This window comes from Platichthys flesus, chromosome 7 (assembly GCF_949316205.1).
Source record: "Platichthys flesus chromosome 7, fPlaFle2.1, whole genome shotgun sequence".
Lineage (NCBI taxonomy): Eukaryota > Metazoa > Chordata > Actinopteri > Pleuronectiformes > Pleuronectidae > Platichthys > Platichthys flesus.
The window spans coordinates 2,771,622-2,798,700 of NC_084951.1; the positions used below are offsets into that span (position 1 = coordinate 2,771,622).

At 40.5% G+C, this 27,079-nt stretch overlaps 1 protein-coding gene across 2 annotated transcripts in view; it reads right to left on the reverse strand.

The window, feature by feature from the left end:
* Nucleotides 1-27,079, reverse strand: part of prkcz (protein kinase C, zeta) — a 110,694-nt gene that overhangs the window by 9,087 nt on the left and 74,528 nt on the right. For both annotated transcript variants that reach the window (XM_062392474.1, XM_062392475.1), the window contains 8 exons: nt 25,957-26,054; nt 24,418-24,504; nt 21,760-21,895; nt 21,512-21,599; nt 21,114-21,233; nt 14,525-14,604; nt 13,676-13,765; nt 5,527-5,642 (listed from right to left, as the gene is read on the reverse strand). In XM_062392474.1, the coding sequence (XP_062248458.1) occupies nt 5,527-5,642; nt 13,676-13,765; nt 14,525-14,604; nt 21,114-21,233; nt 21,512-21,599; nt 21,760-21,895; nt 24,418-24,504; nt 25,957-26,054 (815 nt within the window). The remainder of the gene's footprint in view (nt 1-5,526; nt 5,643-13,675; nt 13,766-14,524; nt 14,605-21,113; nt 21,234-21,511; nt 21,600-21,759; nt 21,896-24,417; nt 24,505-25,956; nt 26,055-27,079) is intronic.

The following is a 27,079-nucleotide window of genomic DNA, read 5'->3' on the forward strand; positions in this document are numbered from 1 at the left end:
TTTTCATATTATTAACGTGAACGTAACGATGAACGTGATTAAACGTCACGTTCATTTTTTAAATCATCATCGTATCAGGCCCTCATGAAATACCAGGAGTGGGCGTTTGTGTGTGTGTCTGTGTGGCCAGCGCACCGGGGCTCCGACCCCGCCCACTCGCTCGGAGAGAGCCACAGTGAGCTCTGAGCTCTGAAGATGGACCGATCTAGAGACATCCCGTTTTCTCCTGTTAAACTGAATAAACAGTGCTAACACGCAAGACCCTGTTTGTGAGGAAATGTATTGTCCATAGTGAGCAGGGGTTTGAAACCTTTACTATCAGAAGAGACATTTTGCCCCCTCTTCTGATCGAGTGGGCGGGGACCCGAGACCGGTCAGCCCGCTACACACACACACACACACACACACACACACACACACACAAACACACAAACGCCCGCTCCTGGTATTTCATGAGGGCCTGATACGATGATGATTAAAAAAAGTAACCTGACGTTCAATCACGTTCATCGTTACGTTCACGTTAATAAGATGAAAACTGATTTGTTAAGGTGAGCATTCGCGAAACATATGCACAACACTGTACAGTACAGCCACTGCAGAGGGACTGAAGAGCCGCGTTCGGCTCCAGAGCCGCGGGATGACAACCCCTGTGCGGAACCGAAATTGTATGGTGAATTGGACGTTTTAGTGTCTCCTGTGGCAGCGGTGTCCATCCCTTTTAGCTGTCCTCTGGAAACACTTCCGTTGTGTTGTCGCCTCTATTTGCTGCGCGTTCGTCTATTTGCAGCGCGTGTGTCCTTTTGCAGCGCGTGTCTATTTGCAGCGCGTTTCTGTAATGTGTTGTGTTGTGTTGTGAAATTGATGAAGATGTTTTCTTACTTTGCTTGTGTTTTGTCAACTTGCATGTGTTTTGTCAACTTGCATGTGTTTTCTTAAGTTGCTGTTCGTTGAGCTCTCAGGGCCACCGTACCTTAACCTCCATCGGGTCCCAGAGGACAGGGAGTGTCCCCAGTGGGTCTACTGTACTTTTTATTATAATCTTCCATCTTCAGGCTGCTTCATATCACAGATGAATGTAGATAACAGTGTATGGTTGTACAGTTGCAATCAGAAATATTCAACCCCCTCATCTCAATAGACATTATAGCGATGTGGATGACAGATAATGATAATAAATGACAAAAAAACCTCATCAAACAACAAAAGATATTTATTGATGCGTATTCTAGTTATTTTGACAACAGAAGTTGACATAACTTTGTCAAATGAAAAATGTAACTCTTTCAACACATGTGCATGTGCAGTATTATTCAACCCCCCCAGCTTCAGTACTTTGTGGCGCATCCTCTAGCTTTTATAACTTCTAAAAAATGTTTTCGGTAAGTGCGGACTAGCTTCTTACACCTCTCGATTGGAATCTTTGCCCATTTTTCAAGTGCAAAAGCCTCTAGATCAGTGATGTTTGATGGCTTCCATGCTGCAACTGCCTTCTTTAAATCCCACCAAAGATTTTCAATCAAATTTGAATCTGGTGACTGTGAATGCAACTCCAGGACGTTCCAGGATCTCTTTCTCAACCAAGCTTTAGTGGACTTGGAGATTTTGCTTTGGATCATTGTCTTGCTGGAAAGTCCAACGATCACCAAGGTTCAATTTGTCAACAGAAGGAATCACATTCCTCTTTAAAATGGCCTGGTATTTCTGTGAATCCATGATGCCATGTACACAATAAAGATTGCTAGTTCCTGCCGCAGAAAAACAGCCCAACATCATCTTTGACCAACCTCCATGCTGGACTATGGGGATGGTATTCTTCTGGTCATAAGCCTGTCCTTTCACACGCCAGACATACCGCTGGTCCATATGTCCAAACAGGTTTCATCAGTCCATAGAACTGTCACCCAAAACTCTGTAGTCTTATCCAAATTCCTCCTGGCATATTCTAGTCGACTTTTGATGTTGCCTGTGGTCAAGAGCTGAGTGCGTCTTGGAGCCGGCCATTAAGTCCTTTATTATTCAGTGCATGTCTTATAGTTGCCACTGCAGCACTTGTACCAGCCTTCATCAGGTCATCCAGTAGGTGTCTTGCAGTCACACAGGGATTTATCTGAGTTGTTCTGACTAAGTTGCTGAGGGTCCTTGATGAAATGCTGGGGTTTCTTCCACAGCCAGGCATTTTTGAAGCTGCTCCATCAGTTGTAAACTTCCTTATAATGTTCCCAATGACGTCTCTTAGAATATAATTTTTGGGGGAATTCTTCTTCTACCCAAGGCCTTTCAGGTGTGATGAAATAATCTCCTCTCTCAGCTTTTGTGTAAGCTCCTTTGTCTTTCCCATGATTGCCACTCACCTTGAATACCTTCATGGGTGGGGTTTATATATGCATCACAGCTGAAGCAAATGAAGGATCAGTATCGCATTCCCAAAGGCTTAATAATGTTTCAACTCAACTTTAGGACAAAAAAAACTGTCAGACAGCTTTAAAAACAACAATATTATATAGGGGTTGAATAATTGGGACATGGCTATCTTAACAAAATATACTGCTACACACAAATACTACATCATGCATTTTCTGTGTTGATTTTCTTTATCACTCAACTCATAAAGAAGGTATCCGAAGCAGAATCTACTTTAATTGATAAATCCTTAAAATCTTTGGGGGGTTGAATATTTCTGATTGCAACTGTATATATACATGTTTATACAAAACACATATGACATAATTTTTTATTAAATCATTGAAATATGAGAGTATTGTATGTGTAACCGTTTACATCTGATGTAGTGTGACACCTCCATATTGTTTATCTCACCACTGAATGTTATGTACTTCAGACGATGACAGCCCACATGGGAAAGTTTAGCTGTATGGACCTCGGTAAAATATTAAGTGTTTAGAGATGTGACTGTATCAACTTGTGATGCTATACTGTACTTGTTGTGGTGAAATATTACAGGTGTTATCATGATAATCATCACACCTTCCTTAAATAATACTAATATCTGCACCTGAGACTGAATCTAACTGAAGAGTAATCAGTGTTTGGTAGCCAACTGTTTTTCACCTGTGGCCTGTTCACCTCTTCCACTGATAAAAAATATTTCTCCTCAAATATTGTTTTATAAGATTTAAACTGCTCATGAAAAACTGAAATGATTGTGACTGCCTTAATGAATACAGTATAACTGTACGCTACACGTGACAGAAAGCGATGTTCCATCATGTGAACAGAAAACTGCAGTTAGCATCTCTGCCGTACCTTCAATCCTTCAAATGCTTTGGTATAGTACAGACCAAGAACATTCTCATTCCATATCGTTTCCACCTATAGGGCATTATGGAGGATGATTGGCTGCACCACTGTGTGGGATTACAATCCCTTTTAATAGCACTAAACACTAATAAGGATCCAGATTCTTTTTAAGTGGTAAGGTGCATGGTGTATCTCATTTTCAGCTCAGCAGCGTGATTAAGCAGCATGCTTGTTGAGATATAACTGGCCAAAATCCATCCAGTAAAAGCTTTGCAGGAAAAATATAAACGTTGGAGCCAGAAAAATCAATCCAGCATGGACCTAAATGAAAATGTTGACTGACATAAGCCTGGTAATATCTATTGGCAGGGCCCGCAAAAGCCTTATGGAATCCATTTTGTGATGGCACAGAGGAAAACGGGCTGCGCTTGTGTTTGCGTGCAGCGGCTGAAGACAGTCTGCAGCAGCAGAGCCTGCACTGTGTCTGTTGTTGTGCCAGATCTCTTCAGCCTTTTCTCTGCAAAGTTAACTCTTAAACAAGGAATCCTGTCAGATCCCGAAGGCTACATGTTTGCATTAATGAATTAATGAATTAATGTCTCTGATGGATAAAGACGTCAATGTTGGGAACTCGGGTGGTTGGGGTGGTTGTGTTTTTCTCCACTGGTCACAGAAGTCCTCAGGGAAGATGGTGCATTACCCACTGTTTGTTTGAAAGGATCTACTGATCATGTGTGCTGCTCCTTTAGCTGTACACATTTCACACTTGCCAAATACAATCACTGAAATGTCTTGTTGGCTGCCGCATTACTATATTACATCAAGTGTCCTGCTGAATTACAAAGAGAGGAAGAAGAAGACAAACTGCAGAGAAAGTCCGTTTCTAAGAAGATCATGTTTGAAAATGGCTATAATGGGAGGAATGCTATGGTTGCTTATCTGTTCTCTGATTCTGAAGTTCAGTAATCGTCTCTGTTACTCACACCTGGCTCAGGATCCTTCTGCCTTCCGCAGCTCTTTGCCATGCTCTGCTTCTCTGTTTGGATCTCAAGTCAGAGTCAAACCGAAATTAATGTTTGCAAAAAAATGTAAAACAGTATGTACTGCATCTTTTAATTCTTTAAGTTTACACTGATAGGGCATCTTAACGATTTTTTTCCAGTGGGACTAACCTTTTGGCCCTGACTGATTATATCAGTGCTGTAAAATGGTTCAGCCTCTGTGAGGTGGAGCACTACATCACTTCAATGTCATCAGTACAGCAGTTGTATTTACACTACTTTCCTGTTGTGACTTAACTGGCAGCTGATGTTGTTACTCACTGCTTTGTCCCAGCAATTCAGACAAGACTGGTGTTGTTGTGAGGCAGTCCATCACAAAAGATTTGTTGTTGACATAGTGTGTATATATGAATGATAAGGATATATAAAATGATGTCAACAATGAAGTATACTGTGTGTTTTGGCTCTCAGTTTTATATATATAAACCTACCCACCACCCAACCTGCGGATTAGCCACGGGTGTAACTACATATATATCAGAAACTTTAAGGTGAGAGGCTGTTTTCAAAATTATCCCATTAAAAGGCTTTTTAGGATTGGGTCCTTTTCACAGCTGTTGCAACTTTCAAAGAGAATTTTGTGCATTCCTGCAACAAATGTTGCGATCCAGGGCTCATTCAGAAGCTTTCACAAGGGCAACAAATCCTCCATAGTGTGTAGGTGAGGGCTGGTGCAGCAGGCAGAGGCAGGAAGTAACGTATAAATTCTGCTGCGGAGATGAATTGGGTCTTATCACCAAAAGCTCTCTTGACATCTTTGACATCATCTACATTTATGGCACCAATTTTTTTATCCTGAGATATTTATTTTCTTTTTTTTCTATTAATTTCTGCATCTGTTGTGTGTTGTCATTAACCAAAGCTGTGTCAGTGAATGCTTGGATGTTTAAATGTCTTCCTCTTTTCTCGGGTAGATTTCCATTTATTTCACTTCACTATCAACGTCACCTTACAGAGACTAGAAATCTGCTTGACTCAAGATATAATCAAGTAAATTTAAACTCAGGAAATAATCATCATTATTAAGCAGCTTGAAAAGTTAGCAATACAATAGTGTCACAAAATTGTAGACAGGTGGATTATTCAGTGTTGTGGATAAAGCTGACATAATCAGTCTCATACCCATGTGGGGAGCTTTCTAAATGATTCCCAGAGGGTTGAGTTTAATGGTGGCAGTGCTGTGAGTGTCAGGAGCAGTACTTACTCATCATCTGGTGTTAGCTGCACTGGTTCATTCGTAAACTGCGTGTCAAAGTTTTCGAGGCCATAGTCGTCAGAGATTTGAGGTTTGAAGGGCGGCGTCACATCTTTCTTCTCCAGCTAAAAACAAACATAAACATGAACATTTTATGCACAACAACTGTTTTTGCTCAGCGATGGAGACCATGGAGAAAACAATACAAAGCTTTGCAAACACATCATGTGCTTCCGATTCTATCAACTTCTGATAATCTCACATGGACATGGAGAGTCCAATTGGTAAAATTCCTTTTCCCCCGTAGCAAAACATTTAAGCTCAATTGTGATGTTTTCTCCTGTTTAAGTAAATCACGTTAAAAACACGATTTGGTCGGTTGTTTTAGGTTTAGTTGTTGATATATTGAGTTTGTGCTCATTTGACCCCATAACTGGAAAAAGGAAGGGATACTGCACATTTGAAACAAACAGTGTTATTTAAAAGTGCACCAGGCACAGTGGCTCATCTGAGTACCAAGTACTACAGTATGACACCAACAACTTGTTGCTACATCTCTCCATGGCAGGAGAAATGAAGAGAGGACTGAAAGAGGGAGCGAAAAACAACAGAGTGGAAAGGGTTGAGGCAGCAGAATAATTGTGGCTGAGTGATTCATCCAGGAGAGTTTTTGTCTGTTTGTTTCCATGGTTTCACATCCGTCCCCCATCCTGTTAAAATGTGCACAGAGAACATTTTCTAAGAACACGATGAAGTCAGATGAGCACAGAGAGACCACGAGTACACAGGTGTACTCTCCATCAGGACTTTATCTGTTCCCTCATCTAGGAATATACCACTCGAGAAGTACAATTATAAGGAGTAGAGGAGGCTTTAAATAGAGGTCCAGATTTTTTTCCCTTGAAGAATCATGAGAATAGAACTTTCTATCTCCCGATTATAAGGAAAGTGAAAAAAACTTGGATCTGCACCAATAGGGGATGGGTTTTCTCTAACGTGAACCCTACCCCTCCACCAGGTTGGACAAAATCTGTTCAGTAGTTTTTGTGTAACACTGCTAACAAATCAACCAATGAACAGTAGATGTAATGAGCCCAGTCATAAACACAAGGCATTGATGCAGTGATATCTTTTAATAACTGTAAAAATTGAGCCATATGGTGGAAGATACTTTGCAATACTATGCTCATTCTAAGATAGGGAAATAATTCGATAAGAATTAAGTAATATATCAAAGCGAAGTAATATAACAAAATTTTCATAGTGTTAAGGCCCAATATCAGGTGGGATTGTTTTTATGGTTCCCAACGTTCTTCTCTGTTGAAACCTGGCAGCCCTATGGCCCACAATGTGACTCAACAGTTGATTCAGATATCCAGATGTGTTATGTTAATTGTGTGTGTCTAGTCCCTACAAAGCTCCAGATTCTCCTGCTGGTTTTTGCAGTGGTTTCAATGGTTCATTAGTGTTATTGGTTCAAAGCATGTTTTAAGAACAACTTCAAACAAACGACACAAAGCAACTCACTTTCTTTCTCTCTATCTCTTCCCCTCATTCCGCTAACCACCAAATTGGCGCACCTTCTCCCAAACTCGCTCACGATTTGCTAATTTCTTTTTCAGATTTTTCAGTGCCAACCTACACTCTTCTGTCAATTTCACCCCCCCATATCCTGCCTCCACCTTCCTCCTCTCCGTTTGTCTCCGTCTTACTCATTGTCATTTCTTTTATCTTTTCACATCACTCTCCTCTCTCCTCCTACTTCCCCCAGTCTCTCTGATGTGTTGTTGGGCAGGCAGAAGCTCTGTGTGGTGGTAATGAAAAACACTGAAGGCCAGAGACGAGTCTGGCACCTTTGCACACGCGCATGCACATACACAAACAAGAGGTGCCCCTGAGGCCAGAGGGGCACATGAAAGAGTTAAGTGAGAAGCCAGGGCTACAGAGGAGAGCAATGGGTCTCAGATCACAGCACCTGTCAGTGTGTGTGCGTGTGTGTATGTGTCAAGGAGAGGAGTGTAGTGTGGATGTGAATATACATGGAACACTGAAATACACCCTAATGCTGTAGCACTTAAATCTCACACTCTCAAAGCAGCATCAGGCGCAGAAGCACATCTCCACACAAACACAGTGATTAACATCAGAGAGGCCAAGTACCTTCACTTCACTGCTGGTTTGAATACTGTAACTGTTTCTGTACGTATGTAGTTTCAGTGGACATAGATACATTAGGGAAAAAAGTCCTGGTGCTAACAAAGTCAGACTAATTTTAGAATATGAATTAATGAATTATGTATAATTGTGCAGAACTTCTCTTCATAATCTATCCCCCCACAACCACAACACCAGATATAGAAAAATATATACAAGAATATCAAAGGAAAATAAGAATAAAAGTCAAAACTATGCAAGAGAAATGTATTTAATTTACAAGGGAAACAATACATGGACATAAAGTGCTCGACATTCATGAAAAAGTTGTGTTGACATTTATACACATTCAAAAAAGATTTCTCTCTTCTCTCTCATTCTAAACAGACACAAGCTGCTCCAGCAGAAACAAACCTGACACGTGACAAAACCGCCGTGAGACCCTGCCGCCACACATCTGGCAGACCTCAGTACAATGGCTGCAATGACAGTGAGTGGAATAACTTGCAACAATAGTGAAATCCAGTGAAAATCCATGCTACCAGTTCCCGAATGAATGATAAATTTCTTCTCAGTGTTCATCAAATTGACAGTTCTCTGGCAGTAAAGAAGTCTGCATTTGGAGAGGGAATAAAAGAGGACAGCAGGTAAATGATATTCAAATGTGTCATCTCTTCAGAGAGAAAACTCGTTGCTCCCTCAGGAACAGTCTGATGAATATCGATAAGTGGTAACAACAGTAGTGGTATGCCAGGCCTGTCAGGTCTGGAGACAGGTTTGTAGTTTGAGGGCAGAGAGCGTCGCTTCTCCACTTCTCACAGCTTTGTCAACTTGTTTTCCCTCTGCGCTACACGGGAGCTTTGTCGCTGGGCTCAGGATTCCTCTTTGCTTTGATATCTTTCCCCAGTTTGCCTTTGGTGTGCACTTCACAGCACCGTGGCAGCACTCATTAACACTCACTGACAATTGTTTTCCTCTTCTTTTATACCACTACACTCCCTGCCACCCCTCCTAATTGTCCCATGAGGGACATGCAAGCACCAGGACAGAGAAATGGCCTTAATTCATGTTGGGTTAGCATTTGCGCTCCTATCTGATGAAGTAACATATCAATGGAGATCTTGCAGTATATTTGCTAACTGGAAATAAGTGCAACTTAAAGGGATAGTTCACAAAAAATGATATTGCACTCATCATCTACCCACCACCTTGCTGATGGTGGAATGGGTGAGGTGTTAGAAACGGTGTTAGTACACCATGTTTTTAACCTAAATGTCGGCTGATATCTTCCTATGAGGTGCGTTCACGGACACTCGGACAACACATCTTTGTTCTACATCCACCAGTGGACTTTGTGGCTAAAAACACAGTGTAAATGACCTAGTTCCGAGTGGAAAATGTGAATGCCAGGGCTTACGAACACTGGGATGAGACCACAGGAGCAGTATGGAGGCATGTTATGTTATTTTCTGTTGTTTTATAACGTCTGAAGTGTAGGTCACCATTTACTTCAATTGTATTGGATTTGGCTGCAACAAAGTTTACTCCTTAAACTACAGAAATGATTTGTGAACTCAAACACTAGTAGTATTGTTTATTAGAATTATAGTTACAGAAATGACAAAATATGGGCTCCATTCCGCACTTTTATATCTTCAGCAACTAATTATACAAAAGGATAAGTCTAATGTCATGTTTATGGACTTTCAGTTGCATTGTCATATTTTTGGGGGATAGTGTTTCTACGCAAATGTCTCAGAGCATCTTGTAAAGCAGACAAGGAGCACCTGCTTTAAAATGGGTTTTGGCTGATTAGATTACAATGGGATATCGTTTTACCACCTGTAAGTACAGGTGTTAATGAGCCTGACACATGTAGGACAGACTTATCTGAAAATACCGTAGAGGTGACCAGACTGAACACAAGTGTTAATGCAAATGTGTTGTCAGTCCACATGCAACAACTAAGTAGCAGGAAATAATGATCACATGTGACTGTTCCAAACAAGTGGGGTAGCAGCAGCTAGGCAGCCATTAGCCAGTAAACACAGGTAGCAGTCCTCAACTATAGATGTTATTCAATCATGAATGATGTGGAGTGATGACATTACTAATCACAAAGCAATAAAGAAAAAACACAAAAGCACGACTCACAGATGGCTGCTATCTTCTTCTGTCTTTTTTTGTTTTCTGGACACACACAAGTGAGAGGAGGTGATGTGAGTTGGACAGAGTGATCAGAGCTCAGTGTGGACACGCATTAATAGCAGGTGGAAATGTAATCAGCTTAAAATCTGCATACAGAACTCTTTAATTTATTTAAATGGGTTATTGCCTGTAATAGCATCTGATACTTCATAGGAATCTTTGGTCAAACGTGTTTAAAGGTACAACCTGTACATGAGTCATACTACAGGACTGCTCATGAATGTAGTTCAGGAGGAGAGTGTCAGTGAGGAGAAGGAAATCTAAAAAAGGGCGATCCCAGAGTAATGCCAAGAGACTGTAGCTGTTCAAGCCACATTTGATTTATTATCTACAGGTTCCTCTATAGCCTATGTGTAACATGCTGATCAAGCTGCAGCCTTATAATACTAATAAATATAACAATCTGTTACTTCTCAGATACATATGAAAACAGAAAAGAATACTGACGCTACATGAGCTGCTGTAACCTCTGCCCGCCTAGACTAAAGTGAAGCCCTGGAGTTTTAAAACTGGGCCATTTTAAAGGCTCTAAAACTCTTGAATAGTGTGGATGCCAGGCGCGTCCCTAGCGGAGCTGAAGTGTTTTCAAACAGAACCTTAGTAGTGTGGATGTAGCCTCACGCAACTTGTACTTTTCCAGTTCTGATGAGGCAAAAATTAAGCAGGATGACAACACCAGGTCATGGAAACAGTGAGCCTTACGTATATCACTGTGTTTACCGTGGTGTTTGGAATATGAGCCAGACCAGAACTTAAATGGATCGAATCAACTGAATTGAAAGTGTAAAATTGATTTGCCATTTTCAAAGTCTGGCTCATTGATGTACATTGGGTGGACAAAATAATAGAAACACCTGACCTTATAACCCAATACAGAAAAAAACTGCAAGACAAACTACATCCTCCGAAATAATCACTCTCTTGAACTAGAAATGTGACTTACAGAGCACTTACCTCTAAAGCCACATTTAAATTCACTAGATCCAGATTTTTATTTGGATCTGCAAAAAAAAGAAAAATTCTCACATTGTTAACGCAAGTAAAAATACTCCTGGATCTTAACATATTTGAATGGCTAACAAATCAAAAAATAACTTTCTGACTCCTGTCTTTTACTCCATTAGCCTGAGCTGGAATTAAAGAATTTACCAACTGAGTGTAGTTTTGAACAGCAAAGACCCTTAATATTGTATTATTGTATCCTTCTTTCATGTCAGTTTCATTGGTGTGTCAGGTCTCTGCCATCAATCACTCAAAAAAGTGAGTGAAAGTGTGTGATTAGGAATTCACTTTTATTTGCCTTGTTGCTGCACAGAGGGGGGAGGGCAACAGTAGTCTACACACAGGGTCTGTAAAGATGCCATCTATTTTTTAACACATACACACACAAAGGGCTCCACCTCACTCATGTGCCTGTTCAGACTGTAAATGGGAGGATGTGTTCTCTGTGTTGCTGGCGCTCTTCAAGTCTACAGTAGACACACACCATCCAGTTTGACAAAAGCAACTCAGAACACAGGGTGACAGCAATGCACTGTTCTCAGAGCTGATTGGCATTACATGTGGGTGTGTGCCGTGCTTATTCTCTGTCTGTTGTTGTCACATTGGTTCTACATTAACTGACAGGTTGTTAAGTCAAACCCCAGATCAGCTGTCAGCAGCAGTCTGACAGGAAGCTGCAGGAAGCCACACCTCACCTCTGATCAACGATTCTTCAGTAAAATATGAGTAAGTGGAACATGTGGAGGATCACCTACCAACTCAAACTGTCTCCATAAGAAGAAAATCGAGAGGTGGGAACCCCATTCTTTCCTCTTACTGTTAAGTACAGTTCCACTGGAAAAAGTCACACATGCCTGTTGTGTAAAACAGCTTTGAGAGACTCTATATGTCTAAAATCGTTATGTTCTCCGGTTAGATGTGTCTTAGGCAGAAGTCTGAGAATAAACACAAGAAGAAGGTTCTATCTGCTGAAATATCAAGAATCTAGTCTAGGTCTCATCTGCATCCTAGCAAAGTGCATTTGAACACAAACCATTAGCTGTTAGTGGGGTCAGAGTGAGACTGGATCATATTCTCACCATAAGCAAAACGTTTCTCTATCAAATCCTGCACACATGAGTATGAACAAACCAGAGTCTGATTCAGTTGGACTATAAATTACAGGTTTGACAAACTAATTTAAACAAGAAATCTAAAATATGGTCAAACTCAAAAAGAGAAAAACTGTATAGAAATGCTTTGTACAGCACACTGAAATGATAACTCTGGGGAAGGATTTGAACAAATATTGTATTATTAATTATATTTTGCTCTGGGATGTTGGTCCCATTTTTGCCTATTTAAATTTGTTCCTTCTCTTTTTCTTGTCTATCGTGAGGTTAGCAGACAAGGCACAGTGTGTGCACCTGTTTGTACCAGACTGTAGTAAAACAGAGACTCTCTCCTTACTAAATCCAGCATTTTCTCTCAGTCTTTGTCATTATTTCTATCAGCATCATTCAGCAGCTGGATTCACTGACCAAGGGTTTCATTTATAAAGCAGTGCGTGGGATTTATGCTAAAGGTGTACGTGCACACAAAAGCCAAAAATGGCGTATGCAACAAAAGATTCAGATTTATAAAACCGTGCGCACGGACACCTGAAAGCAATTTTCCATTTATAAATCACAGTCCACCTGGAAACGTACATACGTGAATCTGCCTCATACTCCGCCCTCTACATGCAACCTTACAACCAAAAATGGTCAATGCAAAGGACCTCATGAATATGAAATGATCCTGCTGACCAATGGGTTTCCACGGTGAGTCATGTCATCAAGCGAGGAGAAGTGATCACAAAAATGACCACACTGTCAGAATGTGGGGGACCTTGTTGTATCAGTGCATCTATCACGCAGCATTACACACGAGTTTCACCACAGTATTTATATATTTAGAGCAATCAGACCCATTACGTCACGCAGCAGTGAATCCTATCCTCCCCTCTGAGATAATATTTAGAAATAGAAATTTGAAAGTGTATAGTTTTGAATTCACTTTCTATGCGTGATCTCCAGTGTGCTCTGTGCGCATGATGGCACAGGCACTGCAGCCATTTCACACACACACTCATACACACATGAACAATTATGTCACATTCAGAGATCACATTGTTTCTCTGTTGGTTTTGTAATCATATAGAACTATTCCAGTCTTGATGACCATTCAAAGCGCTTCTATAGTACAGGTTATTTCCATTCACCAATTCAGCAATTTTTTTTGATTTTAATATTAACTAAAGCTTCTGATCTGTATCATCATGTACTTAACATAAGATCAGATATGTCAGCTTGTAGCTCTGCCAGTTAGCTTGTCTCAGATCTTTGTTGCTGTTTCTTTTCAGATTTTCATTCATTATTTTCCTTCCAACACACACTGGCAGTGACAGGGAGTTTGTGTTTTACCATTCAGGAGTCTTCACAATGTGACTTCACAGATAAGTATTGGTCACTGAATATGATTTGACTAAAAGTGAATAGAGAAACAAATATATTTTGTTTTCTTACCTTTAGCCTGCAGTGTTGCACATATTCTGAAGCAAATGGCTGTCATATTAAAGCATATACTATGTCTTTGTCATCAGTTTAGATCGATACATCTAAGTGATCCCTGCTCTGTGTTGGTCAAGAGGTGTGTGTATTGTTTAAGATTACAGAGCCGTTGTGAGTGAATGGTATGGTGAAATGACAGCAATACACAACCACTGAATGAATAACAGCAGGATGTTTCTCCTGTCATCTGAGGCAGCTCTTACCTGGTCCCAGTCTATACTGCGGAAAAATGTGTGTGACTTGATGTCTGTGAAGCCCTCTTGGACCTGGCATCCCAGCCGCTCTTTAGGATCCTGGTGGAACCAAAGCAGTGGTTCAGGAATATTGACAAAAGTTGTTTTATTTTTCAGCAATGCAATGCTAAAATAAATCCTGTCTGTCTATATTAGGAACATATATCTTATAAACATATAACGCATAAACCATTGATCTGATCGGCTTCACACTTTGTATGTGTATTGTTTGTCTTCTTCTACATCTTACTACAGTTGTTGTCAGCAACTGGAGGTCCGCCAATAACATTATCTGTCCCCACAAATCATTTGATATTTATTTTTGGAAAAAAAATGTGTAAAAACTGTGCACAAAATAGAATCCTGTTGATCATTGCACTTTTGTGGGCAAAATCTAATACAAATGCCATGCATGAAGCAGATTGAATGAATGACTCCATACATCTTTCATTTACATATTGGTAGATTCAAACAATTGTGATTCATCTTAGTCTTCTGCACTTCAAGTGATCCGAAGTTCGGACCCCAGGGCCCAGGGAAAATCTGTGCACCATGAGGCGGAAACATTCAAACATACTGGTTTAAATGTTTTTTCCAGTCATTTCTTTATTTTTCTTTTGCAGTATAATTTGCAGAGTCCGTCCCTGGCTGTTCATAACACAGCCCTCGATCTTGGTAATGATCCCACACATGGCGAGTTTACTGAGCAGCAGTGCACATACACACACACACACATACGCGCACGCAAGCAAACACACACACACACACACACACACACACACACACACAGCATCCTGATTGGGAGTGGACCGCTCTCACCTTGTTTAGAAAACCCTTGAGCACACTGGCAGCTTTCACCGACAGAGACCTTGGGATACGAATGGGCTTCTCAAGAATAACTGTTGGCAAAAAGAGAAGAAGGACAGCAAAAAAAAAGAGAGAGAGAGAGAGAGAGAGAGAGAATGAAAAGGTTAATCGTGAGTAGGGAGGGGGATGATTCTTTCAAACTGCCTATGGGTGACCATGTCTGCTGGGTGGGTGTCAAAGGAGGGGAGCAACCCTATTTTGTTCTTTCACTCACTTTATACACACAGCCTTGAGACTCCCACAGCTCAACAATGTCATACTGTCGAGAACAAAAACACTTTGAAAAATATTTTCCCTCAAAACCTAAATCCAAGGATGCAGCGCTGTTTAACACATTAGTGCTACGTGCCGAGATGCCCGCGCTTTCTCTTCTCAACCTCAGTTCACAGTCAGGGGACCACTGTGTGTTCTTACACATGTGGTTACTCCACATTAAACTCCAACATCGCAGAGTGGCTGCTCTGCCAAAAAAAACCAGAACAGAAAATGTGTAGAACATGAGGTACAGTATGTTCTCTAACCACCTCTGGGTTATTTTAGCAGCAAAGATCATTTGCATAGATATGCTATTTAATTGACTCACTTGGGATCAGAACCCAGAATTTTCCAATTTAGCTGGTGAAGCAAATCTTACATATACATCTTATATTCGGTAAATGAGCAGCAATTACACAAATGTGGAGGGTATTGAGTTTCTCTGATGACAACGTCTGTACAAATAGGTCCAACTCGACCAAATCATCACACTTCTCTCAGCTACCTATCAGGAGTGCTGAATAGACTCGTCTGTGACGGCCCCAGGGCCTTCGCTAGGCCTTGTGTATGGTGTGTTGTTCTTGTGTATCTGAGTACTGAGTTGTGTCTGGTTTGGGTGAAGCTGGAGGCCATCAGTGAAGTGGAGGCAGCATTCAGATGAGCTCCCTCCTCTGCACCACACTGACTTTATTTGTATTATTAATCTATTATTCTTTTTTATGGCATTTAGCTCCTGCCAGCCGCATTTGAAGAATTTATATTAAAAAAGTAACTTTACATTAAATAAATCTGTTTTAGTTATAGTTCTTTGCTTTAGTATACGCCATCACGTCTTCTCTTCTTCGCTTTGTGCTGTTTCTGAAATCCCTCACTTATCGCTATACAGTCCACTATATAGTTATTTTTCGGCATTTTGTAGTACTGTCCGAATGTTTAGGGACATTTTTAATACCCTATATAGTGCACTCATTGTTTCCCACGATGGATCATGAAAAGTATTTTACAACCGATGGTCACTAACTGAGCAATGTGTAACATCATGCAATGTGCTCGCAGAGGAGAGAACAGAGGAGACAGGGCAGCTACAAGAACCCAACCTGTCATACAAATGCAAATGCACAATGCGTTTACAACAAAAAGCATTATTTGACAAATTTTTTACCTCATGTTTTGTCTCTCAGGCAACAGGATCAGACTTATTATCTTGTCTTCGTGCATATTCTACATGTTACTAGTTTATTGTTCTATAATCTTGTGCTGCTCATTTATTCCAGTAAGCCAAAGAAAAGAATCAAGACTGTTTTGCATTATATTCTACAGACATGCCCCATCTTCTTGCTGCTTCTTATTACCAGCATGAAGAAGACCTGTTGACTATGTCGAAAGCTCTGGGAAAAATAGGAGAGGATTTGTGTATGTTTCCACTATATTTATTAAAAAGCCAGCTTTAATGTGAATTTGAGCTTGTCACTGGCTTCACCACTAAATCAAATGTTTGCCAATCTCACTCTCCCTGTCTGTATAAAGCACTTGGAGTTGGCATGTGTATAAACTGATACCCAAAGCAGGTTTTAGCGCAGGGTCTAGCTAGATGGCATATGGCTGGGGGTTGGTTTCCGTTGGCAAGCAGGCATCCAGGAACCTGGTGCTCTGCCGGTGAGGCCGTCAGGAGGACAGTGCTAGTGGCAGCTGCTAGCCATAGTGCTGCATGATTCTCCTGACAGTCCCAGCAGAGACACCATGCGTCATAGGAGGCTACAGTAGCATCGAGGAATTTCTGTCATAGAGGACCGTGTGGGGTGCTGTGTGAGAGAGGGAGGGAGGAGGGGGTAAGGGGACCATATGGATTGAAGAAACACAAATGCAAACAGAAGCAGAGGTATTATAGATGTTACTCTATAATGTGTGATCACAACCACAGTTTGTTGTCTTTGGTCCAATCCGCCCACGTTATGTTGCTTCAGCCGGTACGCTGATTATCTCTTAGAGGTGCCTTCTGATTGGGCTGAGTTCAGGTACCGATAAGCTTAAGATTTACCACTGAGGGCAATGCACACCAGCCCATTATCACATTAATACAGGAGCAATCTTCTCAAATGATGGTTCTCCAAAGATGCAGGAGGAGTATTGTGGGAAGCAGACCTGCACACCTCCCACATCTCAACAATGGTCCATAGTAAGGTTTACATTTTTGGAGGATTATAGATATCCTCATCATCAGACCATCTCTTTTTCACTGAGGCTGTGAAATAATAAAATAGCCATTTTTAAAAGGCCATTCAGAATCAAACCAGAATAATACATGATGTTTTATATGTTGATGTCGGCTTTTTATGTCCGCTTGGGTTTAGGTGGGATGGTTTCATTGCATTTTCTTTCCACTGAGGAAATAGTCCATATTCAAACAGTCGATAGTGCGGTCTATGGAAACCACCCAAAGCCCTGACATAATAAAATGAATTTCACCACCTCTATTTTGAAACACCTATGTTACATTCGATCTTTACTATAGTCTGTGCTTCATAGACTGGGTAGCAACACTCCAACATGTAAGCATGAGTCCAGCCTCAGGTCATTTTCTCTTGTCTCATTTTGCCATGTGAGTCTTTGCCAGTAACCAGTGGTCTCTAGATCCGTCTCCTTATACTATTAGAATCATAACATAAAACAGTGTCCTAGCAACAGGAACTGTGCTCATAAAACAGAACGTTTTGGGCTATATTTCCTGATAGTGTAACTCGAGCACTTACTTTGCAGTTTGACTGATGCAAAGACAGAGGCCTATGTTATCAGATGCCTCACTGTGGTTATCTGGCGCCATCCTGTTTCAGTTTAAATTCCATCAGCTGCCAGCTCATGGAGAAATGCTCAACTGTTCCACAAATGCACCCTAAATCTTAGCTGTGACAGAGGCTGTGATGTACTGCCACATTTCCCACCGCTCATCAAGGGCGGGGGTACACTGCAGTACATCATGAAACGAATTCTAAAATATTAACCCATCCACACATACTCTCACACAGCGTAGTATGTGTGAATTGAATATGTGTGATTCAAAAAATCGGATGGAGAAAACCCCCTGAATTGAGCACTAAAGCTTGTAGTGTGACGTAGTCTAAGATCCATGTCCAGCACATACAACCATAACAATCCCATCATCCCTTTAAGATTCACCAGAACAGCATGCATTTCTGATGGGGTTCAAAGAGTTCAGTTAGCATGGGGGTAACAGAACATGTAATCTGTCAGCTGAATTAGAAGCACACAAATCACTCATAAAGATAAGGTGGGAATATATTTACGTATAAACACATACACAAACACACACAAACGATATTAAGTAGACTCAAATGGTCACAGACTAATACAAAACAGCAAACTAAAACTAATTAAGATTCAAGAGAAATAAAATTAGCCCCGTTTTCTGAGATTCTTTCATTTTAATGGAGCATACCATACACACACATCTAAGCCTGGATTTACACAGACATTAATCCTCGGCAGCCTGGAGCTGATTGTTTTTCTGTGACAGGGAGTCTGTTTTAGCCACTCTCAGAATATCAGTTATGCGTCACACAGGTTTAAATTAACATGTTTTTGTTTTAATGGCAGCAAACAGACTGTCATGTGCTTTCAAAATTCATATTTCTCACTGCTCCTCTACTCTCCCGATCTTTGCAAACATTTAGAATGTTGTTAGAAGCATGGTACATTCTTGCTGATGAGACTGGGATAGCACTTTGGTCAACCAAGTTGTTTTAAATGTGCTATATAAATAAACAGTGACATTGACAGTAATGGATAATGGAGGGATAATGAAAAATACACTTTTCTTAATAAAAAATAACTTCTTTAAGTTACAAACTATTTTTAAACATGAATCCCTACCTACTCAGAGAACTGAACACTTCCAATATTCACATGATACAATAATTGCTCTCCCTCATTTATGTATTTGCTCCTTTCTTATTCTTAGGATGTACTTCCTGCCTGTGATGGTCAGCTTCTACACTGCCATCAAGTTCATCCTCACCTCCTCCATCACCGTGTGGCACGCTGCTGCTACCGTCAAGGACCGGGTCAGACTGCAGCAAATTCATTTGATCCACCAAGAAGGTCATCGGCTGCAACCTGCCTCCCCTTCAAAACCTGTTTGCCTCCAGGACTCTGAGGCGAACAGGTAAGATTGTGGCGGTCCCACCCCACCCTGCCCTGGACAGAAACTTTTATAGCCACTTCCCTCTGGCAGGGGGCTATGAGCCATCAGGATCAAAACCTCATGCCACAAAAACAGCTTTAACCGACTGCCGCTGGCCTCATCTTCAAAGCTCGGGAACCCCATCACTGCACTGCATAAATACCCCACCTGTGAATGTACAACTTGAACTTTCCCTGGACATTGAGGGTCATACAGTCGTTCATTGTAAAATCCCTGTCTAGATTTTACAACATATTGCAATGAATTTTCTTTAACATTTGCATTTGTATGTTTGCAGCAAACATACCACATCAATTTCCATGTATTCAGATTTCTGGTTTAACACAAATATTTTCCTTGATTTACGGCAATGTCAGATGGTCAGTCCACCACTGTGTTCAACCGTATTAAAGATAAAAATAGACATCAATAAGATCAATAGTGTAATGGAAAACATTCTCTCTATTGTTGCCTGTTTGCCTTCATCTCATAAAGTACTGCCCTCTTCCAGTCACAGTAGGATTATCTCTGGAGGCTAAGTTGATAAACAGTGGATATTTTCGTCTGCGTGACTGTCCTATTGATGAAGGTTGGGCATCGTCAATGAGCAGTTACTGGCCTTTTTGCGAATTGCAGATAATCTTGGGTTCTTTGATGAGTGACTTGCTGTAGCAAGCCACAGAAAAGAACTTAAACAGTCCTGAGATCAGTTATGATATTCCACAAATAACTATACACCTACAAAATGTTCATGCACATTAGGCAATTATGTATTACTTATTATCTTTTCTTCCACAATAGAAAGTAAACAAGCAAATTGGACTTTGATTTATCATCTCAAATAATTATAACTTAGTATGTCCTTATAGCCCTTATAACCCTTACTTATGGCACTATGTTCTCAAGATGCAAATTCTGCATCTGCGGATAAATAACAGAAATGTTAAGTTGACGTGCAACTGTCTCTCTAACTGAGCTGGGCAATGCATCTCTTTGCCACTTACAGGATTGTTCTGTCATTTCATGCCTAACTTAAGTCAGTGGGAAATACAACTAGTTATAACCAGTGCTAAATGTTAATACACAGAAATGTTTAAAAACTTAAGCCAAGAAAAGATAACTGTGTTGTGCATGAACATGTATTCATATGCACTTGCACGAAATAAAATGTTGATTTTCACATTATGTGACCATTGCTAATCCTGCAGCTGTATAGGATTCATTTTCTTATTTTGAGATGCAGTCACACCCTATAGGTTCATTTTTACAAATGTCGACATTTATGGATTGATTGCCACATAGAATTCTGATTAATTCTAATGATCCACTAGCGCCACCAGCAAGTTAATGTTTTCAGTACAGAGTTATAATTCTTTAATTGCTATGTTGCCAGGAAACAACTTTACCATCTACAGACAAAATCGGCCTCAGCTTTACTATTTAGAACGATTTAGCAAATTTTAGCATGCTAACACACTAAAATGAATGGTGAACACAGTAAACATGAGACTGAACCTGCTTAACATCAGCATGTGTACATTTGTGTTGCTCCATCAGTCTAATTATCACAATAGTGTTTGAAAAGCAAGGCTGCTATGACAGACAATATCGAATGTAGGTTATGATGGTTCCTTCAGCATCACCATTGTACATGTCCTTCTATTTTGTAGACTAACAGCAAGAGTTCCATGAACAGTGGTGAGGATATTTGTGGTCTCCAGATGATTAAAGCTTCTAACTTGACCTTACCTCTAGAGGACTCTCAGAGATAATTGGAATTTTCCATATCCACCAAGCAGATGCTAACTCTATCCTGAAGAACCTTGTCAATGTTGCCAGTTGTCTCAGCCTCAGCCAGCATTTTTGAAAATATGTTTTTGGTAGAGTTGCTTTCAAAAGAAAGAACGGTGCAGAATAACTTAAATAAAATCAGATTTATCAAAGACAGAAACTCTCTTCACTAAAACGTCTAAATCTTTTAGCAAAGATGAATTCTTCCCCAGTTTCTACCTGCACAGTGGTGCCATGAAAGCTCATCTTGCTCTGTGTAGCTTACAGGGAAGCTAAAAGGAAAATGCTCTGCCTCACCTTGAAAGAGGTACTCCTCTGTGTTCATGTCAGGATTGTCGGTGATGATGTCAAACGGGGACCTGCCAGCCATCATCTCAAACATCAGCACGCCCAGAGCCCACCAGTCCACACTATAGCCTGGGACAAGATAATCATTCAGATAAACATGTATGTGTTGCATGAAAAGACATTTGGCAGGATTCTGCTTTCCATATTTCTTTGATCATATTAGTATAAATCACAAACTGAGATTTCTTTAGTCTCTGTTGGAGACCTTCTGTGTTCAATGCATCTTGGGATACCACAGCTATAATCAACATTTCAGTCCATCTTTCATTGAGTTTTCGTAGCCATAAATATACTTGTTGGTAGCAGTAAACCGATCCAACCAGCTTGACTTTAACTTGTGTACTGACCGTAGTCTTCTCCTCTGAGGATCTCAGGTGCGATGTAGTTTGGTGTCCCACAAAAAGTACTAGTTGTGTCACCTGGTCTGATCCCTTCCTGGGTAGGAGAACAACGATACGGTAAGCCCATTTACATGGATGGCAGGAAAAAGGTAGAAGCCCTATTAGTACTTCCAGTCAATACTAACCCAATGCATTATTGATTACCCTATGCCAGCCGTCCACACAGTGTACTGGAAAATCCATCCATCTTTTACCTTGCACATGCCGTAGTCTGTGAGCTTGATGTGTCCGTCGTAGTCCAACAGAACGTTGTCCAGCTTCAGGTCACGATAGATGATGCCCTTTTCGTGCAGGAAGTTCAGAGCGATGCAAATTTCAGCAGCATAAAATCTATGAGGGAGCAGAAATATATGCAGAAGATGATGTGTCACCACCACAGGCCAAAGGTTCCCACCTGTGCGGGAAAATGTGCTTTGGCCAGGAAAGCAGAGCAATCAGGGGGCTCATGTTTATTCATTCTTACAGAGGGATCTGGTCAATTTTCAACCGTCCTGAAACTGGTCAGGCCAAATTACAATCTGTTGTCTAAATGGTACAGGTTCAATACGATGACTGACAGAGAAGTGCCCAATGAGACACAAGTATTAGCTTCAAGTTGGTCTGTTTAATCTCTTTGAACACAGTATAGAAATAAAGGGACTTAATACGTGAGACCTGTGGTTGGATGCGAAAATCCATTTCTTTACAGAAGAAAAATATAAAAGAGCAGCAATGTAAAAGACTCAAGCGTTTGCTGAGCACATTCATTTCTCCAGAGGATGAACCCCTTTCAGTCTCAACTATTTATGAGCTTTCGTCTAGTGTCTCCCTCATGATCAAACGTTAACATATCATCTGATCCTACACACCTTGTATAGTACATGCCAGAGTAGATAACTGGGCTCATTAACTGAAAGACATTAAACCAATGAGGACAAAACAGTGTAAACTAAATGTTCAATGTAGAGTCAAAAATAAACCAATAAACAAGATTCTAACCAAATACGACCGTCATCCTGAAGCGAGTGTGTGAAACCATGAATCTAAATTGAATCCATACAATGTTTAGACGTCATGTATATAATCTCACACTACATATTCCTTTTATATGTTGTTTCTCAGTCATTCTAATTTGTATAGTTCCTTGCAGTTATAAGTCTTGCATGGTTTCTTATGTTACTTTACTCTACTGCCAGATTTCCCTGTTGTGGGACTAATACAGGATTATCTTATCTTATCTTAATGTGTGGTGAGACAGAGTGAATATTACTATCTATTTTAATTCCCCTATGCTTACTTCATTCTGTGGCATACTTTCATGTGGTGAATGTAAAGACCAATGAAGCCTCTAGGGGGTGCTTATGTGGCCTGTTTAAATGATGAGAATTGTTCAGCACACGGTCAGTGTTCAGATCGCATCAGATCTGTTCCCCTCCAACCGGTCGGTTCTGAGGTGTTGTTGACTTACGCTCCACAGAAACATACTTTAAGTCAACATTAGCCTTTACAGCTAATTGCTTTGCCAGTGATGAGATCTCTTGGTGTGTATCTGTGGTGAGTCAGTGGCATGTTTCCTCTGCATGTGGAGGTTGTGTGTTTTCTGTCTCTGGGAGATAAGCCTTCATTAACACTGATGAGCGTCTCTCTGTCTGCCTGCTGTAAATCCACGATTGTCAAACACTGAGGGAGACACTGTGGTGGAGAGGATGTTTGATGGAGGAATCACAAATCCCACATCGCTCCCCCACGTTCTCACTGTGACAGGCCTCATTGTGCACTCTTGTTTCACTGCTGGCATCAGACTGATGGAAGGTGCGTCCTATCAGCCGCACCATCCGCCGCCCACCGGCCCGCCTCCCCCACTGCGCGGGGGAATGCAGCAGGGCTCTCGGTAAGAGCACTGCTCATGAATATGTACAATCATTATGAGTGATTAACATGCTGCTTTGAATATGCGCAGCCACTGTCTCCAGAATACAGATTGCAGGGGCCGATTGGGGCCCAACAGTGCCTCTCTAAATTACTAAGGCTTTGATCCAGCATTTATCAGAGCCGCAGTTGGAGTGCCCCGTAAGTAGACAGGCACAATGAATTATGGGTGCTCATTATATTTATCAGAGGTTTTGAAAAACGTGTTAAGTTCAATTCTGTCTGTAGTGCCGGGTCCGTGATGAGCAGCTTCTTCAAACTTCGGTTGAAACACACGTTTGTGAAGATGCTGTTGATGAACATTTCAGACTGAGTGCAAAGACGGTGAATACAAAAGTATCGGCAGCCACACACACACACAAACACACACACACACACACACACACACACACACACTCCAGCTGTCCCACACCACAAAACACAAGCTGCTTTCATGAGACTGAGGCTTTTGGTTCTGACCAAAAGACAACAACTACAATACAGTGCATACACTCTGCCCTTTCACATAAATACATCATGTGAAATAGAAAGAAAACCATCTGGAGGTAGTTCAATCAGTCAGCCCAAATTGCATAGATGTGTTTCCTGTGCAGCCAGCTGACTGTGCCATGTCAACTTAACCAGAATCCACTTATAAATCCAGCCGCTCTCTATGTCATGTCCTGGTCATGCAGCTACAAACTGGAGGCCTCACAGTACTGTGTCCAAGTGGTCCTGATATTTTCTAATTGTGGGTATATTTGAGACAATCGAAAGGGAAAAATTGTATGTATATATGTAAAAGATAATTGTAAATGCACCAATAATCAATCAATATGAATTAAGATCCTGGCAAATATGAAAGTAACACTGTTACAGGCTACTGTATCTAAATATAGATCCTTAAATTATGGACTGGGAGCTTCTAATCGTGTAAACAGATGTTCTAACACCTGGATGTTTACCTGGCATGTTCTTCTGGGAGCTTCCTTTGTCGTTGCATATGAAACATCAAGTCGCCGCCGTTCACATACTCAATCACCAGAAATAACCTGAAAACCAGAGCATGATGGGAAAATCCATCAGGATACCATGGATACTGTGAGTATTAAAAAATGAGGAAAATATAGATATATGACAACATATCCTGCAGATAAGATGTAATTTTCCTACAAACAATTATTGTCTTCATGGCCTCATATAACACATGTCAGTGTGCCACAAATTGAAATGTTGCATTTAGGTCCCACGTACGTTTATGTTTCATTTCGATAAAAATGGCCTATTCTGTTTTTTGCAACTATGTTTCCATCTCACAAATATGTCAGTAAACTTCGTGGTTTGTACTCTTCAGCTGGTTTTTTGAGCTCAGGGTAAAAAACTGCATTTGCTGTTTTCAATGCATTATCAGAGTTCATTACATTGTTTGACTAGTGTATGTTTTTATGGTTCTTGGACATAATTTAGAGAAGATGCATTACTGGAAATGGGAAGTATTGCTATTTTATAAATTATATTTTATTGTTTGTTCCGGTCCGTAGTATATTACTCCTTTGAATAGAGGGGGATTTTCCCCTTAATTGCAGTGCTGGATTAAGTTGTTCGGGTGCTGTGATCTCTAGTTGTGTTAATTGTCCATTTGTGGTAACGTTCTTCTTGTGGTATATCATAAAGTTTATGTTTTGTTGCAATTCCTAAATTAACCTTTTCAGGAAGTAGATTTGTAAAATAAAACTTAAACATTCATTTGCACCTTTAAATCTGTTTCCATTTTCAATTGTTTCACCATGGCCAAAATTATTTACATTTTTACCCCCACTTCCCCCTGAACAGTCAGGGAACGTAGTATTGGGGTATGTTGATGTAATGGCTGTACGTGCTCCTGTTCTGTGTCTCTGTTTTTCTCTTGTCACTCCTCTAACTCCACCCTGAATAAATCCATCTGTCATCAATGAGGTGCAACTCGCCAGTTAATCGGGGTTCTTTTAAAATGTTGTGTGTCAAGATCAGAAGAGAGGCCTCCAGTGTGGGGACCGCTGGTTTTACTGGGGCTTTTTACGTTCAGATTTTAACATTGTGTTTATTGTGTCGTCTGATGTTTATAAATCTCGGGGTTTGGGCTGTTTTAATGGCTTTCTGTTGTTGATTTGTGTCAGTGTTCCATCGGGCAACACATTCAAAATATATGTTTCACTACATAATAATCCGGGCCAATTTTTTTTATAATAACAATGTTATCACGACATTTATAAAAAATGTGAAAAAAAGTATATTTTTGACAAATGAATTCAGTCTTAAAATACTAACACCTACTTTATTAGAGGCTGAACAGTCCTAAAATTATCATATGATGTATAATGGAAACAATTTCAATAAGTATATTATCATTATACAGTAGACACCTCAATTAAAGAAGAGCAGAGCAGCATCAGAAAGTACGAATTCACAGTACTGAAAACCACTGTGAGGTGCTGAGGGCAGTGTCAGCCTTATCACGCTCTTACCGACTCTCTGTCTGGAAGCAAGAGTGGAGGCCTACTAAGAATGGATTGGTGGACGCCTGCTCAAACACATGCTTCTCTGTCTGCACCCAGTCAATATCCTGCAGAGATGAGGGGAGACACATGGAGACAGAGACGGCACAAAGAAAAGATAATGTATTAGCAATCAAATTGTCTGATCAATACACATTCTCAGACAGAGATAGAGACAGACCGCACCCTGGATGAAAAATATAGTCAGAGCAGTGAGTTCTCCTCTCAATCCGGATTGGCTTGAGACTCTCTGGTTCCTTGGGCTGTCCCAGTTAAGTGGGTTGACCTTGGATGGTTCGCCAAAAGATAACCAGGCAGCATGAAAGCCTGTCTTAAGAACCATCCACCAGTTAGTCATTGACATGAATGAAGACTCAACATAACTTATTGGATATGACATCCAGAGAGACATGTTTTTTATTACGCTATGTGTAGAAAATGTGAAATATGAAAGGACAACATTGAAGACATTTTTCTCAAAGCCACCTCCATAAGGGCATAGGACCATCCAGATATTTGAACACATACATTGTGAGTTACCTCCTCTAATTTTATCAGAGAAGCTCTCAAAGGGCACAGCGCTAACTTCTGAATACTTATTGCTTAAGTTTGGGCACCGTGGTGTTAGCATGCTAATGCCTCACAAAATGTTACACTTTAAGAGTGAATATTCCCTGTGAAGTCGTGCAGTTGTAGCTCAGAAGTAGCATGTTTCAGCTTTTCAGACATGGACAGTTGGCTGATATTTTTTATCAACAAGCTAATTTAGTTGCTTGGTGGTTGAATTGTGTTTGGTTCAGCTGAAAATTGTTGTTTCGCATAATTCACCTTGATACTGTCTGTAATGTCCACTTGAGTGTGAACTAGTTTATTTTAATCTGACAAAATAAGCCTTAACAATTCCATTTTTACAAGTGGTGTAACTCTATACCATATATTATAGGACTTTTAGTATTATGATACTGATATATTAACATGTAAATTAAGATTATTCTCATATCTCCTTTTTAAATCAGATGACACAAAGTGCTTCACAATAAAAGACATGAAAAAAAGGGATGATATAACGGTGCTTTTCATTTCACTTGTGGAT